This window comes from Danio aesculapii, chromosome 2 (assembly GCF_903798145.1).
Source record: "Danio aesculapii chromosome 2, fDanAes4.1, whole genome shotgun sequence".
Classification (NCBI taxonomy): Eukaryota; Metazoa; Chordata; class Actinopteri; order Cypriniformes; family Danionidae; genus Danio; species Danio aesculapii.
The window spans coordinates 1,100,896-1,124,664 of record NC_079436.1 but is presented as its reverse complement, the minus strand read 5'-3'; the positions used below and the strand labels follow the sequence as shown (position 1 = coordinate 1,124,664).

At 39.3% G+C, this 23,769-nt stretch overlaps 1 protein-coding gene across 1 annotated transcript in view; it reads right to left on the bottom strand.

The window, feature by feature from the left end:
• Nucleotides 1-23,769, bottom strand: part of cacna1eb (calcium channel, voltage-dependent, R type, alpha 1E subunit b) — a 146,635-nt gene that overhangs the window by 81,439 nt on the left and 41,427 nt on the right. Inside the window, exons 8-15 of the mRNA XM_056470502.1 lie at nucleotides 22,806-22,921; nucleotides 17,952-18,005; nucleotides 16,651-16,731; nucleotides 15,443-15,655; nucleotides 4,748-4,860; nucleotides 2,218-2,330; nucleotides 1,950-2,081; nucleotides 1,134-1,203 (exon numbers count right to left, since the gene is read on the bottom strand). Coding sequence (XP_056326477.1) covers nucleotides 1,134-1,203; nucleotides 1,950-2,081; nucleotides 2,218-2,330; nucleotides 4,748-4,860; nucleotides 15,443-15,655; nucleotides 16,651-16,731; nucleotides 17,952-18,005; nucleotides 22,806-22,921 — 892 coding nt within the window. The remainder of the gene's footprint in view (nucleotides 1-1,133; nucleotides 1,204-1,949; nucleotides 2,082-2,217; nucleotides 2,331-4,747; nucleotides 4,861-15,442; nucleotides 15,656-16,650; nucleotides 16,732-17,951; nucleotides 18,006-22,805; nucleotides 22,922-23,769) is intronic.

Sequence of the window (23,769 nt, the reverse complement as noted above, 5' to 3'; positions counted from 1 at the left end):
GAATATACTTTGTGTAGTTTTTGTATTATATCAATTATACCATTTAATTTAACATAACCATGCACTTATTATGCTGTTTGGCGCCATCTAGTGTCTGAATAATGCACAGGTTAGTGTATACTCCATCAGCTGTTTTTGTTTCTGTCAGCTTAGTGTTTTTGTCTGTTTGGCGCCATCTAGTGTCTGAATAATGCGCAGGTTAGTGTATACTCCATCAGCTGTTTTAGTCAGCTTTGTGTCTTTGACTGTTTGACACCATCTAGTGTCTGAATAATGTGCAGGTTAGTATATACTCCATCAGCTGTTTCTATCAGCTTTGTGTTTTTGACTATTTGGCGCCATCTAGTGTCTGAATAATGCGCAGGTTAGTGTATACTCCATCAGCTGTTTTAGTTTTTGTCAGCTTTGTGTTTTTGACTGTTTGGCGCCATCTAGTGTCTGAATAATGTGCAGGTTAGTATATACTCCATCAGCTGTTTCTGTCAGCTTTGTGTTTTTGACTCTTTGGCGCCATCTAGTGTCTGAATAATGCACAGGTTAGTGTATACTCCATCAGCTTTGTGTTTTTGACTCTTTGGCGCCATCTAGTGTCTGAATAATGCACAGGTTAGTGTATATTCCATCAGCTGTTTCTGTCAGCTTTGTGTTTTTGACTGTTTGGCGCCATCTTGTGTCTGAATAATGCGCAGGTTAGTGTATACTCCATCAGCTGTTTCTGTCAGCTTTGTGTTTTTGACTGTTTGGCGCCATCTAGGGTCTGAATAATGCACAGGTTAGTGTATACTCCAGCAGCTGTTATTGTTTCTGTCAGCTTTGCATTTAATTAAAGCGTTAATAAAATATTATGGCTCAGAACAAACTTGTGTCTAATTTTTAAGTTTTGTGACAGGTATCCATATAATAAGCAGGATAAAGCACATCCAGGATGGTTGTTTTCACAGAATAAACCCTTCAGTCTTACACAACAGTGCTCTGCTTAATATTGGGCAGCTGATAAATCAATCTGCCTTTATTCTGTGATAACAACCATCTCTTGAATTGATCAGAATTAAGTATTCCAGAGAGCTGTATAATAATGACAATAATCAGTCATTGAACAACAGCACAAAATATAAAGCTTTGAAATGTCATACCTGAAACACCGTCATGATAGATGCTGGAAATGTGTCAAAATTAGTAGGAGTGTAATCCTCAAAGATGAACCTGTGGAAGAGAAACACCTGTTAATGGAGATTTTAAAGATGTGGGCATCTATTGTGCAAAAATGACTTTATAAGGGGTTTAGTTGTGTGTCAGCAGTGTGTGAATATCTCCAGCCTATAATGGTAAACATAAATGAATTGTATTTGTTATAATCAGACTTGATAAATGAAACACTTCGATTGGCATGACTTTGTACATGTCATCAGAGGGAGAAAGCCCCGCCCACAAGTGACAGCATCTCACCCATATTAGCATAAACAGCAGCCCTGAGTGAGAAGCAGCCGTCTGTCCATTAGCCATTAGAGTGTTTGAGCTGCTGAAGATAATGTCAGCATTGACTAAGAGGATTATAGATGTGGAGTTACAGATGAACAGCGACAGGAGACTGACAGAAGCATGAAGCACACACTCACACTGAAGCACACATGCACACCTGACCAGCACTGGCAACACTGGTGCTGTTTTCAATCTGCCACTATGCTGACACACAGGCCTTTATAGCTCCACCCTCATTTGAAAAGCGCACAATCTCATTTGAATTTAAAGCGACAGTCACTGAAACGCCACAATTTGGCTAAAAAGAGTCCGTTTTAGAGTTATAAAACATTATTTGTGTGCTATTTTGAGCTGAAACTTCAATACACACTCTAGAAACACCAGAGACTTATTGTACATCTTGTTTAAAGGGGCATAATATGTCACATTTAAAAGAAATCTGTAACTTGACAGCAGAATCACTTTCTCACCTGCCGCCAAACAGTTGCATGCCAAGAAGAGCGAAGACTACGATAAACAGAAATAGGAGGAAGAGCAAACTAATGATGGACTTCATAGAGCTCATAAGGGACACCACCAAATTCCTCAAGGACGACCAATACCTGATGACACAATAAAACATTAAACATGCTTCTTTGCATTGCAATTATTTGCTCATTTCAATGTACAGTTGAAGGTTTGCCAGCAGTCATCGTGTGAAACAAACAGAACACTTTATATAAATGTTAGAAAACTTACTTGGTTATTTTAAATATCCGCAGCAGACGTAAAGCTCGGAGGACACTGATGCCAAAAGACACCCCAGGCCTGAAGAATCCCCAAACCACTTCGAAAATACTTCCGACAATCACCTGCACAAAACACACACCAGATTATACATGTTTAAACATCTAAACATCACCAGTGTGTAGGTTTACTGCCTGTGTTAAACTCAATTTAAAGGGGCACTATCATGCTTTTTCACTTTTTTAATGTTGGCAAGTGTTTAGTGTGCATTTTAAGGTAAATTAAAGTTACAAAGTAAGATTTATTTTATAAATAAATAAAAATGAAACATTTTAGGCACCACAACAAACTGCTCATTTGGACTACAAACATTGTTTTCTGTGGTTTGTGATGTCACAAAGCGGCCCAAATCACACCAACAGACAATCGAATGGTTGGGGGAGGGGCAAAACCACAATAATGTTACTACTTTGATATGCTTTGACCAAGATTGTTGAATATATTGTGAAATATCTAATGTTCTGATTGTCAAATGGAGTAAAAACACATATTTTGTGGATCATATTAGCTCATATTTGATGGCGGATAAGCTGCGCCTCAATGGGAAGATTAGAGCTGCATTTACAACATGTAAATCCAATGTCTGTTTCACTGGAAGAAGAACAGAGTAAATGTTTAGTTTAATTAAAACACACACCAGTATATGCACGTTTAAACATCTAAACATCACCAGTGTGTAGGTTTACTGGCTGTGTTAAACTCAATTTAAAGGGGCACTATCATGCCTTTTCACTTTTTTAATGTTAGCAAGTGTGTAGTGTGTATTTTGGGGTATATTAAAGTTACAAAGTCTCAAAGTCCACTCCAAAGGAAGATTTATTTTATATATAAATAAAAAAGAACATTTAGGAACTACAACAAACAGCTCATTTGGACTACAAACATTGTTTTCTGTGGTTTATGATGTCACAAGGCGGCCCAAATCCCACCAATCGAAATTTGAATGGTTTGGGTAGGAGCAAAACCACAAGAATGTTACTACTTTGATATGTTTTGACCAATATTTTGGGCTCTAATTATTTAGATTGTGAAATATTTAATATTCTGATTCTCAAATGGAGCAAAAACACATATTTTGTGGATCATATTAGCTCATATTTGATGGCGGATAAGCTGCGCTTCAATGGAGAGATTAGAGCTGCTGGATTTACAACATGTAAACTCATCAACTACTTACAAGTTACATGAAAGTAAGTGTCTGTTTCACTGGAAGAAGAACAGAGTAAATGTTTAGTTTAATTAAAACACACACCAGTATATGCATGCTTAAACATCTAAACATCACCAGTGTGTAGGTTCGCTGCCGGGGTTAAACTCAACTTAAAGGGACACTATCATGCCTTTTCACTTTTTTAATGTTAGCAAGTGTGTTGTGTGTATTTTGGGGTATATTAAAGTTACAAAGTCTCAAAGTCCACTCCAAAGGAACATATTTTTTATAAATAAATAAAAAAGAACATTTAAGAACTACAACAAACAGCTCATTTGGACTACAAACATTGTTTTCTGTGGTTTATGATGTCACAAGGCGGCCCAAATCCCACCAATCGAAATTTGAATGGTTTGGGTAGGTGGAAAACCACAAGAATGTTACTACTTTGATATGTTTTGACTAATATTTTGGGCTCTAATTATTTAGATTGTGAAATATCTAATATTCTGATTCTCAAATGGAGCAAAAACACATATTTTGTGGATCATATTAGCTCATATTTGATGGCGGATAAGCTGCGCTTCAATGGAGAGATTAGAGCTGCTGGATTTACAACATGTAAACTCATCAACTTCTTACAAAATACATGAAAGACACATACCTTTATCTATTTTGTGAGAAGTTTTTGAGTAGAAGTTTATAATATTTTCCACTGGTATTAATTAACTGGGAGAAGGATATAGTAAATAGTTTCCTAAACAGTGTGTATCTGTTGCTGAATAACACACTTCATCAGATTATGTGTAGAATGATTATCATTCCTGTGTCTGTGAACAACAGTGTGTATCTTACGAGGCATAAATGTTTTAGTTTGCTAGTACATAAATATTTTCAACTGTCTGAAAGCTTAACTAACATAATTTCATTTAAAATATGTAAAAGTTTAGATTTTTGATAAGTAATGTGCTCGTCTTTATTTGCCTCAGTGCCAGAACAGACAAAACCTGCTGCTTTAGAAAAGAGGCGTGGCCATACTAAAATATCATCTAGCTGTTAACCAATCACAACACACTGTCACACCCAACCAATCACACCACATTTTGTTTTTCAGAAGGCGTGTCTTCATCAAACCCAGAACTAATCAAGCTGTTTCCACCAGGCTGAGGAGAAAGGTATCTATTATGATGTAAATTACGTGAAAAATAATGCATTTTGCAAATTAACAAGCATGAGAGCATGTTCTAGTACACCTCGAAACAGAATCAAGAGTTTGTAAAGACGCATAATAGGACCCCTTTAAAAATGTCAGGCAAATAAATAAACACTTACCCCACAGTCAAAGCAGTTGAAGGACGAATGGAAGTACAGACGGAAACCAAGGCCGTACATTTTCAGAAACATCTCAGCAAGAAAAAGTCCCAGAAACACAAACTCTGTGTAATCTGAAAACAGTAAAGAAACATTTTAATTTAAGCCAAACATGTCTTAAAGGTGTGGTACTTACACCATGTCTGTGTCAAGGCCATATTACTCTTATTAAAATCAATTATTATTTCCTTTCATTTTAGACTCTTAGTCCATATCCAAAAACATTACAAATCATAAACCACAGAGAGAAAAAAATCAATGACAGTGATTAAATCTCTCTCTGTTCAGCGGGTTGCTAGTAATTGCTTCTACTCGACTGTAATATGGCACAAGTAGCCTGCACAATTGTTCTGCTGCACATTTGCATGACGTTGAAGTCTGTTCAGCTGGAAATTCACAATCGCCACAAAAAATGAATGATGTCTTCTCACATTGTTTCTTTCAAGAGTTCACACTGAGCTGATGATTGATTGTACAGCTTCTTTGGCATGCTGTCCCGGGAGAGAGCCCTGAGCTCATCAGATCCTCGAGCCTGGGGCTCCCTCCTGTTTGAAGGCGAGAGGGGAGTTTGAGCTCAGGTAGATCTGGAGAACTCCCCTGCTGTAGTGGCTAATGAACAGATAGTGATGGCTCTTAAGAGTTAACTACTTACTAGCAGCATGTCTATGGTGCTGATCTGGATTAGTCAATTAACTTAAGTTGCATGTGTTTGGATGGTGGGAGGAAACCCATGTGAGCACGAGGAGAACGTGTGAACTCCACACAGAAATGTCGGCTGGCTTGGTAAGGACTAGAACCAGTGGCGTTCTTGCTGTGAGGCAACAGTGCTAACCACTGGGCCACCGTGCCACCCAGCTAGGAAAGGAGGAGGAGTAGGGGTGGAAGGGAGGATTCTTAGAAAATGAAGACGGCTGTGATACGGAACTGAGGGTATTTATAGTGGCTTAGGAATCGTCTGATTGGTCAATCATAAATTGGATAATGCGGGATCAGCCGCAAGCAATCATCAGCATGTGATCCTCTCGAAATTAGCTTCACTTAAAGAGACCCTATTATGCATTATAAAAGGTTATGTTTTTGATTTTGGGGGTCTCCAACTCAGGCTGATGTCCTTGCAAGGTCAAAAAACACTTTCATTGTCTTTTAATGCTTAAATGGGATAGGGAACATTTGATTCTGTTACTAATGGGTAAACATTTTACTCTTAGTTAAACCACTAACGGAGCTGGCTCCACATGGCATATCTAAAACACAATTTGATGTATGTTTTCATCATATTAATGTTTTTAATCATGAAAAAGATTCACTAAAATATCACAGGAACAGAACATTAAATAAAGATTTAAAATAAAACCTATTATTTTTAGCATTTCATTATTAATATTCATATTGAGGCGACTTGTTGGCTCATTGGTCAGCACTGTCGCCTCAAGGCAAGAAGGTCGCTGGTTCGAGTACTGGCTGGGCCACTTTCTGTGTGGTGTTTGCATGTTCTCCCCGTGTTGGTGTGGATTTACTCAGGGTGCTCTGATTTCCCCCACAGTCCAAACACATGCGCTATAGGGGAATTAAATAAATTAAACTGGCCGTAGTGTATGAGTGTGTGTGTGAATGAGTGTGTATGGGTGTTTCCCAGTGCTGGGTTGCAGCTGGAAGGGTAAAACATATGCTGGATAAGTTGGCGGTTCATTCCGCTGTGATGAATAAAGGGACAAAGCCGAAGGAAAATGATTGAATGAATGATTTCTATGTAGCCATTTTATTAGCTGGATTTATAATAAAAATTAAACCATGTTTCCCTGAAGTGTTTCTGTTAGTTAAAGAGTGTCTGAGGATAAAATGCTCTTTTCAGAGCAGTAAAACAGATGATGTGTCATCACAAGCAACATTCAGACCGTGACCTTGGAGAAAAGCCTTCAAAGAGTTTTCCATCAGACTTTTATGTATTTTGTACAGACTTATAATAAACAAACCTGATTCAAGCCACTGACAGACAGACATTTAGCTAAAATATGTAAATTACACAATCTTCCAAAAACCTCAAGTAAACCTAAGTAAAATATACAATATTACGTTTATTCACTGCAAAAAAATTCTATTTTTCCCCTAGAGGGCGCTGTTTAAATTCTTTGCGATCTGAAATACATTACTTATGCTGTGTTTAGTTGTACATTTCTGATGACAAATCCACTAGAGGGCGCTGCAATGTCTACATTTCTGCAAATCTGAAATACATTACTTAGGGTGTGTTTTGTTGTACGTTTCAGATGACACATCCACTAGAGGGCGCTGTTTACATTTTGCGAATCTGAAATGCATTACTTAGGTTGCGTTTTGTTGTACGTTTCTAATGACAAGTCCACTAGAGGGCGCTGTCTACATTTTTGTAAATCTGAAATGCGTTACTTAAGCTTTTGTTAAGTTTTTTTAAAGACATAATTGAGTTTTTGTCTTGTTTCTAGTCCAAACATCTATCCATTTTAAATCAATAAGCATTTTACAGAGAAGAAAAGAAAATAGGCTGCGTCCGAAATCGCCTACTGCATTTGAATTTGAATGTACTACTCGGCTTCAATCCCATTCATGAATTTTCTCGCAGTGCATCTTGGGATAGCGTAGCGTCATTTCGATGCACACTTCAGAATCTCGCCAGAAGTAGTAGGTCATTCAGGTACTTCTCGCATACTGTTTTTCGAATTCTATTAATTCGGACATACTACTCAGCTCGCATACTGCATTTAGCATACTATATAGTATGGTAGTGTGTAATTTTAGACACAGCTATGGTCTTATTTTCAAAATGGGGTTTGTCCATAAAACTAGCTAAATAATCTGCCAATGTGGTAAGGTAAATAATCTTTCACAACACTATTTAGTTTCTATGACCTTTTATTAACACGTCTGTTCCTTCTCATTTAATTATCAGTCCTGTGTATTTAAGTGCCTCAACTGCTTCTATTATTATCTGATATTGATGTGTTGCAGTGGTTGTTGGATGAGTTATGTTTGTGCTTTATTTCTTCAAGATTGCTAGAATCTTCCAGGAAAGTGTGTTGAAGCTTAGACAAGCCCATTTAACTTCCTAAGTGCAACTCTAATCGCCACTAAACAGTGCTTTTTGTGTTTTTCAGGGTAACAGATGGCGCTCTGGTTAAAAATGCCATGGGCTGTTTGACATACATTACACAAAAACCTGAGGCTGTCTACTGATGATCTGCTGAACCTTAAACACAGCTTAAATCACAAACATTCACTATGTGAAAGTCATTGAATCACAGTGTTTTAACTTTGTGTCAATCCATTAGAGGGCGCTGTTTAATTTTTTAGAGAGTCCGAAATACATTTAGGGTGTGTTTTGTTGTACTGTATACATTTTTGCAAATCTGAAATACGTTACTTAGAGTGTGTTTTGTTGTACGTTGCAGATGACACATCCATGAGAGGGCGCTTTATACACTTTTGCAAATCTGAAATATGCTACTTAGGGTGTGTTTTGTTGTACATTTCAGATAACAAATCCACTAGAGGGCGTTGTATACATTTTTGCGAATCTGAAATACGTTACATAGGGTGTGCTTTGTTGCACGTTTTAAATGACACATCCACTAGAGGGCGTTGTACACATTTTTGCAAATCTGAAATACGTTATTTAGGGTGTGCTTTGTTGCACGTTTCAGATTACAAGTCCACTAAAGGGTGCTGTCTACATTTTTGCAAATCTGAAATACATTTAGGATGTGTTGTGTTATACGTTACAGATGACACATCTACTAGAGGGCACTGTCTACATTTTTGCAAATATGAAATACATTATTTATCTTGTGTTTTGTTGTATGGCCCAGATGACATCCACTAGAGGGTGTATAAATTTTTGCGTATATGAAATACGTTACTAAGGGAAGTGTTTTTCCTCTCCAATGCACCACTTTTCAATTGTCTTTCAATGTAAACACACTCCCGTCTTTTAAAAAGACGCACATGTAAGTGCCACATATTTAGAGGATGCGTCAAGTTGAAAGACCTTCTTTCACATGCAGCACAGCTCATCACTATCAGGTCCAAAAGCAGTGAACCAATCAGAAGCGCTTGGAGGCGGGGCAACCACTGCAACCTTCTGTTTATAGTAAAAAGTTGGCATGAAAAAAAATCATGGCAGAGGAGACCCTCATTGTGGCTTTGTCCAGATGTCCTGAGTTACATGATGCATCTTTAAGTTCTAATCATAACATATTGAGTCCATTATTGTTGTTATTACATCACGTTCATAATATCGTGTTACTTGGACCTCACGCTACACTGCACTTTTTTTAAACCCATTCCTAAATGCTGCGTCCCATGTTTTTGAAAGCAAAGACGCATTCGTTGTGAATGAGCACCCTTAGTGTGAATTATGTTGTACGTTTCAGTTTACAAATCCACTAGAGGGCGCTGTGACGTCAAAATTTTTGCGAATCTGATATACGTTATCTAGGGTGTGTTTTGTTGTACGTTTCAGATGCGCATTCTTCTTATAGACGTCAAGGAGAAAGGGGAGCTTGTTGTACAGATCAGCTAGCGAAACACTTAGCTAAACCCTTCGCTAAACCCAACCAATAGTGTTTTCAGAAGCAGACGGAAGAGAAAAGTGCACTGCCAACACATAGTTTACCTTGATTTTACATTGCTTTTCTCTCTTTTGTGGAAGCGTGCTTCACTGGACTCAAACCAGAGCACTCTACAGCACAAACACAACACCATACAAAGAGAGCTGCGAGCAAACGCCAGAAAAGTGTCCATATGGAGATAGATAGGGCACACAAATGTGTTCATTACAAAACATAGACAGCGTTAAGATGATTAGAGGTGGTTATTTGGTGTTGAGCAAAGAACTGCATGAAAATAATCATCAATAATATGTCCCTGTAAATATCATTAGTGTGAAAAGGAACAACATTTGTTGTTGTAATACTGCCCCCTAGTGTTCTAGTGTTGTTGTAATACTGCCCCCTAGTGTCTTTAGGTGTGTTTCACAAAAATGTACGCTGAAGCTATAATTTACAATGAGCCTTTGTTGAAAATGCGGTCATGTCCATGTATTGTGTGATAAGTAGATATGTTGACTATTGACACAAAGCCTACTTACAACAAGACAAAAGATAAAATGTAATGTATATGTGCACAGAACAATGTTTTGTACAGGACAAGAGTCTTCTGGGCAGGATGAGGCAGGAAAAAGTGTGTGTGGGTGAGGAGTAGAGAGCTGATACAGTAACTACAGTAGCTTGAAAGCCAAAACAAGGTGTTGTCCTTGCAGTCCTGGGATTTGTGTCTAACGGCAGTGGAGAAAGGACTGGAGGTGGATGATGCTGTCCCATGTATTTGTAGCTTTCTTGGGCAGAGAGAGTGAATGTTTGACTCTGAAAGGCTGGATGTGGTGTGTTGTGCAGTGTTGAACATGTGCTGTAGCTTCTTTCTGTTTGCAGACGAACAGACGAACAAAAAAAAACAACAACTGTGATCTCACTGGTCAGAATTCTCTCCATATCAAATCTATAGCGGCCTGTGAGGATTGTGCATGTGTTAACGTGCATACCCATGTTTAATGCTAAAAATATAAAGTTTCATACGCTGAAGTAATATGTGTTGAAAGCCAAATGGGAGACACGGTTGCTTAGCACTGTGGCTTCACTGCAAGAAGGTCGCTGGTTCGAGTTTCAGCTGGGCAAGTTGGCATTTCTGTGTTCTCCCTAAGTTGCTGTGGATTTCCTCCAGGTGCTCCTGTTTCCCCCACAATCCAAACACATGCGCTATAGGGAATTGATTAACTAAATTGGCCGTAGTGTAGAGTGTGTGTGAATGTGTTTTGTATGGGTGTTTCCCAGTACTGGGTTGCAGCTGGGAGGGCATCCGTTGCGTGAAACATATACTGGAATAGTTGGCGGTTCATTCCGCTGTGGTGACCCCAGATTAATAAAGGGATTAAGGGACTTTTTATTAATTTCATAAACCAATAAATGAAATTAGTCCTGGAGCAAGGCAGAAATGTAATAGGTCACATCTCCTGAGTATATGTTTTGAATTTAATGATGATATTACACAAAATTACAGTCTGTCTGACAATGACAAAGAAAATGTCTGTTTAAAATATATTACAACAGTATAATGGAAACATATTGTTATTCTTTAGATGAACAATTAATCCGGGCAAGTTAATCCATTGAAAAATACGTTTTGGTAGTCTTTAATCTCCTTTTCTGATGATGTCAGTTTGACGCTTCAGCCACTATATTCCAAGCTATGAAGCACAAAAAGAAAGCCACACCCCCTACTCAATATTCAGTTTCAACTGAAAGCGCATCAACATACTGAAAGCCCCGCCCCCTACTCAATATTCAGTTTCAGGCATCAACATACCGAAAGCCCCACCCCCTACTCAATATTCAGTTTCAGCCAGAAGTGCATCTACACGATGAAAGCCCCGCCCCCTACTCAATATTCCATTTTAAATAGAAGTACATCAACATACTGAAAGCCTTGACACCTACTCATTGTTTAGTTACAGCTGCAAGCGCGTCAACATACTGAAAGCCCCGCCCCCTACTCAATATTCAGTTTCAGCTAGAAGTACAACAACATACTGAAAGCCCCGCCCCCTACTCAATATTCCATTTTAAATAGAAGTACATCAACATACTGAAAGCCTTGACACCTACTCATTGTTTAGTTACAGCTGCAAGCACGTCAACATACTGAAAGCCCCGCCCCCTACTCAATATTCAGTTTCAGCTGGAAGTACAACAACATACTGAAAGCCCCGCCCCTACACAATATTCCGTTTCAGCTGGAAGTACAACAACATACTGAAAGCCCCGCCCCTACACAATATTCCATTTTAGCTGGAAGTACAACAACATACTGAAAGCCCCGCCCCCCACTCAATATTCAGTTTCAGTCCGAAGTGCATCTACATACTGAAAGCCCCGCCCCTACTCAACATTCAGTTTCAGGTGGAAGTGCATCAACATACTGAAAACTCCGCCCCCTACTCAATATTCAGTTTCAAGTGGAAGTGCATCAACATACTGAAAGCCCCGCCCCCTACCCAATATTCAGTTCAGATGGAAGTACAAAAAATTACTAAAAGCCCCACCCGCTACTCAATATTCAGTTTCAGCTAGAAGTGCATCAACATACTGCAAGCCCCGCCCCCCTACTCAATATTCAGTTTCAGCTAGAAGTGCATCAACATACTGAGGGCCCCCACCCCCTACTCAATATTCAGTTTCACCTGGAAGTGAATCAACATACTGAAAGCCCCGCCCCCTACTCAATATTCAGTTTCAGTTGGAAGTACAACATACTGAAAGCCCCGCCCCTACTCAATATTCAGTTTCAGCTGGAAGTGCATCAACATACTGAAGCCCCGCCCCCTACTCAATATTCAGTTCAGATGGAAGTACAAAAAAATACTAAAAGCCCCACCCGCTACTCAATATTCAGTTTCAGCTAGAAGTGCATCAACATACTGAAAGCCCCGCCCCCTACTCAATATTCAGTTTCAGTTGAAAGCACAGCAACATACTGAAAGCCCCGCCCCTACTCACTATTCAGTTTCAGCTAAAAGTACAACATACTGAAAGCCCCGCCCCCTACTCAATATTCAGTTTCAGTTGAAAGCACAGCAACATACTGAAAGCCCCGCCCCCTACTCAATATTCAGTTTTCAGCACACTAACATACTATCAAAAGTCTCAGCAACTATCAGCTCACACAGACTTTAATGCAGTTTAGAGTAAACGGCTTGTGAATTATTGTTTATTATAAAAAAGGATATTTATTTACTTATTTGTTTATTTATTTATTCATTTGTATATGCTTTAATTTTAACTTTAGAAAATCTGAATCTGGATTTAACTGAAATCTGCAAAAAAAGTATTAGAAATTGGAATCAGAAAAGAAAATAGTGCATCAGTGCATCTCTAATTTGGATGCCAGGCTGATACAAAGGGTTACTGAGTGCAGAAGAGAGGTCCAAGTGCATCAGATGGAGGCGGGAAATGTTGTAAATGTTTCTCTCATCCGTTGCTGATCAAAGACAGCATAGAGAAAGGTTGATGGAAGGATATTTACTTGTACAGTAGATGCTGAAACAAACGCAAGCCTGTTTTTCCACCCTGACCACCCACACTTAGAGCCCAGATAGCGGAGCACATTCAACACAGCACTGATTCATTAACACTGATGAGTGAGCTAGTTATCATCAGGTGTGCTAAAGCAGGATAAGGCATGCACAGAAAATATAAGGAGACCTATTATGTACCTTTTTACAAGATGTACAATAAGGTGCTAGAGTGTGTGTGTGAAGTTTGAGCTCGGAATAATACACACAAAATGTTTCCGAACTCTCTGACGCTTTTAGATTTTGATCCTAATTGTGGCGTTTTGGTGACTGTCGCTTTAAATGCAAATGAGAGTGTGCTCTTTTTAAAAGAGGGCGGAGCTACAAATGCTGATGTGTCAGCATGGTGGCTGCTTCTCACTCAGGGTTGTTCGTGCTAATGAATGAGAGATGGTCACTAGTGGGTAGGGTTGGGTATCGTTTGGGGTTATTTCGATACCGATGTTAAAGCGATACTTTTAAAATGGTACCGGTACCAAAATAGTGTCTGAACCGATACTTATTAGCCACAAAATTACGGTGGATGACTGTAGAAAAATCTATTATTTGGCAATTAAAAACTTTGATTATATTGTTTAATTAAGATAATTAAAATATTTTTGAAGTAAACATAAATTCATGTCTTATATATTTGAATTGAGTTGCATTAATATATTTCTGTTGATCATTTGTTAGCATGAATTTAAGATGTGCATTATGCGATTAACATTACATTAGCTGGAAAGGCTGTCATCAAAATCTGGGAAGTTTCTAGAGTTGGGGCTTGTGACTGTGTTTACATGGACATCAGCGATCCAATGATTTGCCTTTATATAAGACAATGATATGATCAATGTTTACATGAGATGGTGGCGCAGTGGGTAGCGCGATCGCCTCACAGCAAGAAGGTCGCTGGTTCGAGTTTCAGCTGGGTCAGTTGGCATTTCTGTGTGGAGTTTGCATGTTCTCCCCGTGTTGGCGTGGGTTTCCTCCAGGTGCTCAGGTTTCCCACACAAATCCAATTTGGTAGGCTAAATTGTCCGTAGTGTATGTGTGTGAATGAGTGTGTGTGGATGTTTCCCATTGATGGAAGGGTATCCACTGAGTAAAACATATGCTGGATAAGTTGGCGGTTCATTCCGCTGTGGTGACCCCTGATTAATAAAGGGACTAAGCCGAAAAGAAAATGAATGAATGTTTCCATGAGCTTACTTTCATGATCCCGTTTTACATGTTATAGCATGGATTTTCGTCATTGCGTCACTACGCTTTCCACGTTTCTTCCAGAGTGACACGTAATTTTGGGAGTTTCATTTAAAATTGTTCGACCTTTACTGCAGTTTGGCACTTTCACTTTCATTCAGGAAGAAGAAAGAAAGAAGAAACCTCTGCGTTTGGTGGATACGCGGATGTCTATGGTCCTTTAAGGTTAACCGGTTAACCAAAACCGGTTTATATGGTAGATTCTTAATCAGAGTACTAAAATCAGAGATGTAAACATACTCAGTTAAAGTGCCAGATGATGCTGTCAAACAGTTTTGTCAAACAAATTTGGCGCCAAATTTCATATTCTGATTCGGTCTGGTGCATACCAGTTACATAGGTAACGGTGCCATAATGTCACCAGGTTTTAGTACCCAACCCTACTAGTGGGTTGACACGTACAAAGGGAGAATGTCAATCAAAGTGTTTCTGCAGACTGTTTTTATTAATAAGTGAAGTTTATTTATAAGCTTATTTCGAGAGGATCACGTGCTTATGATTGCTTGCGGCTGATCCCGCATTATCCAATTTATGATTCACCAATCAGACGATTCCTAAGCCACTATAAATACCCTCAGTTCCATATCACAGCCGTCTTCATTTTGAAGAATCCCCCCTTCCACCCCTACTCCTCCTCCTTTCCTAGATGGGTGGCACGGTGGCCCAGTGGTTAGCACTGTTGCCTCACAGCAAGAACGCCACTGGTTCTAGTCCTTACCAAGCCAGCCGACATTTCAGTGTGGAGTTTACACGTTCTCCCCGTGCTCACGTGGGTTTCCTCCCAAAATCCAAACACATGCAACTTAAGTTAATTGACTAATCCAGATCAGCTTCACAGACATGCTGCTAGTAAGTAGTTAACTCTTAAGAGCGATCACTATCTGTTAATTGGCTACTACAGCAGGGGAGTTCTCCAGATCTACCTGAGCTCAAACTCCCCTCTCGCCTTGCAATCAGGAGGGAGCCCCGTGCTCGAGGATCTGATGAGCTCAGGGCTCTCTCCTGGGACAGCATGCCTAAGAAGCTTCATAATCAATCATCAGCTCAGTGTGAACTCTTGAAATAATACAATTATTTCATGTTTACCATTGGAGGCTGGATATATTCACACACCGCTGACACACAACTGGGTTTATTTATAGACTTGCTATTCCATGTTTTCAAACTGTAAAAACTTGCCTAAAATTTATTTACATGACAAAAATGAGCTGCTCCTGCATTGCATTAGGCGGTATTATGTTGAATCAGGCACTCACACTGAATAACGGTGAGCCACTCGGGCTGATTGTGGTGAACGATGGACACACAGATGGTGTTGAGCGCCACCAGACTGAGCACGATCCAGTAGAAGCTGTCGGTTTTCACCATGCGGCGAATGGAGAAGCGTAACATTCGCTCTTTACGCCTCAGATACGCAGCAGGACCTCGCCTCGGCGTCCGCATACCAACCCTAGGCCTCGATCCACCCGCTGAAATACACACAGATAGACAGAGCACTTATCAATAACATTCAATCATTAATTTCCCTTCGGCTTAGTCCCTGATTTATTTCACAGCGGAATGAACCGCCAACTACTGTCAGGATTATGTGCGTCCCATGTCTTGTCTTCCATGTTTTAGGTTCGCTTTCACACTGCAAAGTTTCTAAATGGACCAAAATAGTTCAAAACAAGCTGCATGCGAGTAAACTCTCCTCACATTGGTTTCACGGTTTATTTTCCAGGACTCCGCTCAGCTGTCATGCGTCCTTATTTTAATTTATGATGGTGGTAAATTAGGTAGTATAAGTGATAAGGTGTACTTTAATTTGGAATGGTGACACCAACAGACAAAATATATATCAGAGGTAAGACTTTCCCACGCATGATGTTTTATAAACAAATTTCGGGAGGAGCACGTGCAGAAGTTTCAGTATCAAATACGTCATTGACAATTATTCTATTATCCAATCAGTTCTTGACCAAACCCCTATATATACCAAAGCTGTCTTACCTGCAGCATCTCACGACTTTAGCATCCCTCCACCACCCAAACACCTCACCTCTTAAGCATTACAATCCCGGGGGGATCGTTCTGGGGCCGGGCTAGATACTTCGCTCGAATCCCAATTCCTCTCTGTTTCCTTATAAGAGGAATAACTCGAGTTTGGGTGTCTTCCCCGAGCTCAGAGCCCTCTCCCCGGACAGCCCGCCAAATACGCTTTATTCTGAAACTATTGCAAGTGTGAACTCGTGAAATAGCCTCATTTTAATTGTCAAGGGTTGTAAAATACCTATCAATTCTTTATCAGAAGTGGAGTTTAGCCGAAAAGTGATTGATATTACACATATTTTTAATAGTTCAGTTACTCAGCATGTGTTCACCTTCATATTCAACATAAAATGCACTTTTAGGATTAACATCTTAGCCTACATCAGAATTTGAAATGCTTTTATTTAAGATTATTTAGCTCGTTTTAACTTACCAACTGTAGAGATCTCCGAATATTTCTCCTCTCCTGGTCCTCGCCGTCTTGCGTTTTTCTTGCTGGTGGCTCGTTTGAGTACTAAAATGAAGAGGATTAAATGTGACATCATTAAAAATATATAGGATGTACAAATAAGCTGTTACTCACTGGGTGCTTTTACTGTAGATGCCGTCGTCGACACAATTATTAATTATTATCACTATTATTTAACATTTTTCAAACACTTCCCAAGTGATGTTTCACAGAGCAAGGACATTATTTCCTATTACATTTGTTCTTCTGGTGAAAGTATTTCCGTTGCATTAGTCAAGGTTGTATTGGTTCATGTCAGCTGATGTATTTACAAACATAAACAAACAATGACAAATACATTACAGTATTTATTCATCTTAGTTAACATTAGTTAATAAAAAATTAAGTAATTCAGTGTTAGTTCACGTTAATTCAACAGTGCATTAACTAATGTTAACAAGCATGAACTTTACAAGCATGAAATTTTAATAATGCATTAGTGAATGTTGAACTATGATTAATAAATACCATACAAGTATTGCTCATTATTAGTTATCGTTAGTGTAAGAGCCATTCATGCTCAAATACATGTGCAGTTTACATATATGTTGGTGTTTATTTGCCGATTCCCCCTCTGCTCCTTTGTTTGGGATGGTTTGCTCCACTTTTATTTGACTGTTTTAAGTTATATATTGAGATACGAAAGTGAAGCAATAGAGCAAGTGAAGTTAAACTGCATGAATATTCAGTAAGGGGTGACGCAGTGGCCTCACAGCAAGAAGGTCGCTGGTTCGAGCCTCAGCTGGGTTAATTGGCATCTCTGTGTGGAGTTTGCATGTTCTCCCTGCGTTTGCGTTGGTTTCCTCCGGGTGCTTCGGTTTCCCCCACAAGTCCAAAGACTTGCGCTACAGGTGAATTGGGTAAGCTAAAAAAATGTCGGTGGTGTATGTGTGAGAATGAGTGTGTATGGGTGTTTCCCAATGATGGGTTGCAGCTGGAAGGGCATCTGCTGCATAAAACATATGCTGGATAAGTTGGCGGTTCATTCCACTGTGGCGACCCCTGATTAATAAAGGGACTAAGCCGAAAAGAAAATGAATGAATGAGTATTCGGTAAACATTTTTAATTTGAACGAAACCCGAGTCGATTACTTGCCCAGAGTGATTTCTGGAAAATTCTGATGCTACAGTTGGTAAATACATGAGGTAAGATTAACTAATGAAACCTTATTGTAAAGCGTGATCACATTTATTTATGTGCAGATCTCTGAAATTGAAATTCATACCATCTAATGCTGACCTCCCAGAATTCTTGTTTTCTTCTTGAAGCATGACTTCCTCTTTGAGAGAGAGAGAGAGAGAGAGAGAGAGAGAGAGAGATTTAACCAAACATTTATTTGACATTTTCATACTTTCAAAACAATTCTAATATAATAATCTTAAGAAGCTGAACAGTAGACATAATCATTGTAACACACAAGAAAACAACAGAAGTTAATTTACACTGCATTATAATAAACGGCATCATTATCACACCTCTGATCTGAAAAGAAAATTCAGTCTTTCATCATCTGGGCAAATTTTAAGTCAACCAACTTCCATCACATTAAAACCCATACCACTTCATATCCCTCTATTCTCCTTACATTTTTTCCCTTATGCTTTCCCAGCAGGCACAGGACAACATGTCAGACCCAAACCCAACGTCAGGCCGACGTCAATGCCCAGTGTCCAACCTAAAATCAACCCGACATCTAGTGATGTCACAGCTTAAGGTTGTGTATACGTTACCACAATGACGTCTATCAGACATTGGAGTTTGGTTGCCATACCTGACAAAGAAATATGACGTCATATATAATGTTGGTTTAAGACAGGGGTGTCCAAACTCGGTCCTGGAGGGCCGGTGTCCTGCAGATTTTAGCTCCAACTTGCCTTAACACACCTGCACGGATGTTTCTAGAAAGCCTAGTAAGTGCTTGATTAGCTAGCCCAGGTGTGTCTGATTGGGGTTGGAACTAAACTTTGCAGGACACTGGCCCTCCAGGACCGAGCTTGGACATGCCTAGTTTAAGATGTTGGCCTGGCGTTGGATTTTGGACACTTCCCAACACAACATAAAATCAACTTCTAATGATGTTCCAGCATGACTTGAGGATGTCCGTAGTGTGTGTGTGTGAATGAGTGTGTGTGGATGTTTCCCAGTGATGGAAGGGCATCCACTGTGTAAAACATATGCTAGATAAGTTGGCGGTACACTTGCGTGTACATCACCACTATGACGTCTATCAGACGTTGGATTTCGGTTGCCATACCAGGCCGCAAACCAACATGAACAAAGACACAAACAAAGGACAAAACATGGCTAGACAGGGCCGGGATAACACCTACAGTTTACAAGACTCAGCAAAAAAGTTGTGTATGAGTGTGTGTGTGTGTGTGTGTGTGTGTGTGTGTGTGCGCGTGTGTGTGTGTGTGTGTGTGTGTGTGTGTGTGTGTGTGTGCGCGCGCTGTGTTTGTAGTTTTGGTAATCAGTCCATCATGAGCTTCCAGCTGTGTGTGTAATCAGGGGGAATCAGGAACTGGTGTGTGTGAGGTGCATGGTGGGAGTTGTAGTTTATTAGAGTGGCAGGTGTGTAGTTCTCCAGCGATCTGTAGACTAGATGGCTGGTTATTAATTATTATGCATTAAAAAAAACAATAGAAAATCATTTTGTTCTGTTTTCTGTTTTCTTGTTGCATAACTTTAGCTTGTCCCAGCTTAACATTTTACAAACATGTTCATTTTGTGGCAAGTAAATGTGTAATAAGCAACATAAAGTACACCCTGGTGGTTTAAAAGTCTTGTGAAGTGCTTTAAAATGAACCTTTTTATATTCAATGTTTGATGTAAACTCAACTAAAATATAAAGAGAGGGCGGGGCATAGATTAGCTCCACTAGACAGCCAATAGAGTTTCGTTTTTATCACAGCTCTGCCAGTGAGAGTGGTTGAGCTCAAGCCGATGAGAAGGGGGAGGAGCATGTTACATACTCGAGAGCATTTAATTGGTCAGAAGATTGATCCATTGGTAAACTGCCAGCTTTACATGTTTATATCTTCTAAATGGATGTTTTGTCACTGTTTTGGAGCACACTAGCTTATAAATATCCTGATACTAAGATCTAAACAACTTTATTTTAATTTAAGGAGACCTTTAACATTACAATAATCAATACACTGTAAAAAATGAGTTACACAAATTCGATTTGTGTTTTTACAACATTAAGGAATTAAGTTAACTTACTAGTTTTTGCATATTTAAGTGGACTGAACATAAAACAATTAAGTTGTCCCAAAAAAAATCTCCAAAATTGTGTTGCTTCAGCTCATTTTAAGCATTCATTCATTTTCCTTCGGCTTAGTGCCTTATTTATCAGGGGTCGCCACAGCGGAATGAACCACTAACTATTTCAGCATATGTTTTACACAGCGAATGCCCTTCCAGCTGCAACCCAGTACTGGAAAACCCTCATGCACACATTAACACACACACTCATACACTACGGCCAATTTAGTTAATCAATTCCCCTATAGCGCATGTGTTTGGAGGGTGGGGGAAACCGGAGCACCTGGAGGAAAACAACGGCAACATGGGGAGAACATGCAAACTCCATACAGAATTGCCAACTGGCCCAGCCGGAACTCGAACCAGTGACTTTCCTGCTGTGAGGCAACAGTGCTAACCACTAAGCCACCCGTGCCGCCACTCATTTTTAACAAGTAGTTTAAATAAACCAGTGTAATCAAATTTGACAGATTCCCCCCACAGTTTGTATGCCTCTTATCAGTGATCTGCTGGATAGCGCAGAACCATCAACTATTCTGAGCACAGACGACACACACACACACACACACACTCCAGTCAGTGAGTCAGTGTCACCTTTTCTCTGACCCTTCAGCGTGTGGGCGATCGAGCAGCTTCTCACACTCCTGTTCACCTGAATGTTGTGTTCAGGTGTGGGTGGCAGGGTGAAATGTGAAAAGAGTAGTGTAGGTGTACTACACAATCAGAGCACAGTCTGTCACTGAACCTGGCCAAAGACAGCCAAACTTCGCTAGCCTGGCTGAAATCATTTCACAAATGCCAAAGTAAATAAAATACTGCAAAACTAGCACCTACAGCAGAGCAGTCTCAGCTATTATATCAGAGATAGACATATGCTGATATTCAATAATCCAATAGGGTACATGCACAGCACTTTCTTCAGAAGAAAAAATATTATAGGAAATACTGTGAGAAATTCCTGAATCTGTTCAACATCATTTGGGAAATATTTAATAAAGAAAAGAAAAAAAACAATTCACAGGAGGGCGAATGATTGTTGTAAAACTGTAAAAGCATCACCGGCTCCTAAAAAAAAACCTCTGGTCTTCTTTTCTGTGGTCTCTGGAGCACTTTTAGCACTCAGCTTACAGTAACACCACATTTCCCTTCAGTCTCCTCACAACTCCTCCAGATTATCTCGCCCGCACTTCTCTGATAGCTCTCTGTCACCAGTTCATTGTTGACTAGCGGGTGACTATATTTAAAACAACCCATGCTTTGACCCAAACAAATCGAAAGAACTCCAGGCTTCAGGCACAACATCTAAAAAAAAACAGCATGTGCTAAATACACATACTGTACACTAAAAAATGTGCCCGTATGAATAATTAGACAACCAAAACAGATCAGGGAACAAAACTAAAACTACTCTTAAAACAATGATTTTGCTGATTCTTCAAACTACCCATTGTCAAAATATCCATAAATTAGTTTTCCATATTTTGTGATCCATGTCTTTATTTTGCCCTGTTTATTTCTGCTTTTGAGTTGCATTATGGGAGCTTGATCTTTCTTCCAACAACCCTAAAAAGTGGTACAAAGAGACTTCTATTGTCATGTGTAATAGTCTGCAGTGCTATATAGTGTGTGTTGGTGTTGTATATTATGCTACAAACACCTTGTAATTAACTGCAGCACATTTTTTTTGTCATTTTACACACTTATTTCTCTAGATACTTGTTTTTTTATACATTATATTTTATTTTTATTTTAAATGACTAAAATGTCAGTAAAAGTCACTGTAGAGTTGAATTTTCAACATCAAAAGTGGACAGAGCAGAGATCAACATCCCATAATGCAATTCACAACTGCAAATAAACACTTGTGAATGGAAATTTGCCAATGAAAAACCTGCAGTGTCTCATCCTCTAAACACACTGGTATCTGAACCACTGAAGAAAACTCAAACCGAACACGTCCCCAAACAAAACCTTCACAAACACATTGACAAAACCTCCAGCTATGATTCCATCCACCTATTTTTATGCACGGTTTGGAAAATTGCATGAACAGTTTGAAGGAAAGGGCAAGAATTTAGAAAATGCGCATTTGAAGATCACACATTGCAAAATACTATCAGACAGACTGACCACAAGACACGGTTGTATTACAAATGTGGCAGATGCTAAGTGTCCAAAAAGATGCAAAATCATTACATACAATGACTGAGAGACTGTTTAGATGATGATGATGTCGACTGTATTATGACTGAAATCACCAAATGTCCTTAAACAATCAGTAAATGCACTACAGAATGTTACGTTTTCACACAAACTGCATGTATTCTATCAGTGCTGCTTGTTTGTGGCGCCACCTGCTGGACACCCCTGGTCAAAGGTCATAACATGAGCGTTAACATTTCAGCGCAGCTGGATTTTTGCCTTTTGGGTTTCACAGATTCACTCAGCATGTAAACGCATCTTCCTGTCTGCTTTAACACCTTTGAAACATGATAAGGTTTCACTTTGTTATGGTTTTAAATAGCAAATACTGTACTTCACAAATCTCATGTATTCTCAATTGTTGTGCTGATCAACTATAATCCCAACTCAGCATTGCATATGCTGCGATGTGACTATTGCAGACACACACACACTGCAATATCCATGCTATATTGTGCAGTCCTACATTGAGTGGTGTTTACAACAGATACATTTTAACCTGCACTATATTTTTATAATGGTGCTTTTTCTTGAGTATGATAGTTCAGTTCTCTTTCTACCACTGTTTACATGGTATAGATTGGCTGAATTTATGTATATTTGTCAGTACCTGCTCTGTCTATCCATGCCCGGTAGCCGTTCAGTTCTCTCTCCACCTGCTGTTGTCGTCGGAGCTTCATAAAAGCACGTCTGTTCTCCACCCGCTCTCTCTCTTTAGCAAATTCCCTAGAGAAATGTTAAGCAAAATGAAGTGTCATTAAACATACACACAGTACAAATTCAGTAAATGGCCAAGAGAATGCATGTAATTTAAGTTTTGACCTTTCGCAACCTGTAAAGCCTATAGATGTGCTGAGAAACTCTGTGGAGGCTGGTTTACTTTAGAAAGAGTGCAGTAATCAATCCCTAGTGAACCAATCATGCTTTCCAGCCCACCCACGACTGCAGGCCCACCAGAAGCCAATCATTCTCACTTTCATTCACTGGCTGTACATCTTCAACATTCAACATAGCATCTTATATTATCAAACCATGAAATATTGAGTTACGGTATTAAAGATTTCTGTTTCTGTCATGTATAAAAGATGTTTGAATGTGGAGCTTTCAATTAAACTTACTCTATCTCTGTGTGCTAAATGTGTGCTTTTTATGTTTTATTCTGATTGATAGTCAAATGTTATAGGGTGTGCAACAGCTACACAACAGCAACACAAAGCTAAATTAGTTCTCAGTCAGGGCGGAATAATGATACTTATGAAACTTATGAAACTTTTTACCACTTGCTGCAAATTTTTATTATTATTATTTTTATTATTATTATTATTATTATCATTGTATGTTCAACCAACCAACCAAACAATCAACCAACAAATCAATTAACCATCCAACCAACCAACCAAATCAACCAATCAACAAACCAACCAACCAGCCAGCCATCCAACCAACCACTCCACCAATCCCCCAACCAATCAACCAACCATCCAATCAACCAACTAAACAACCAGTTAACCAACCAGCCAACCCACTGACCAATCAACTAACTGACCAACCAACCAATAATCCATCCATCCATC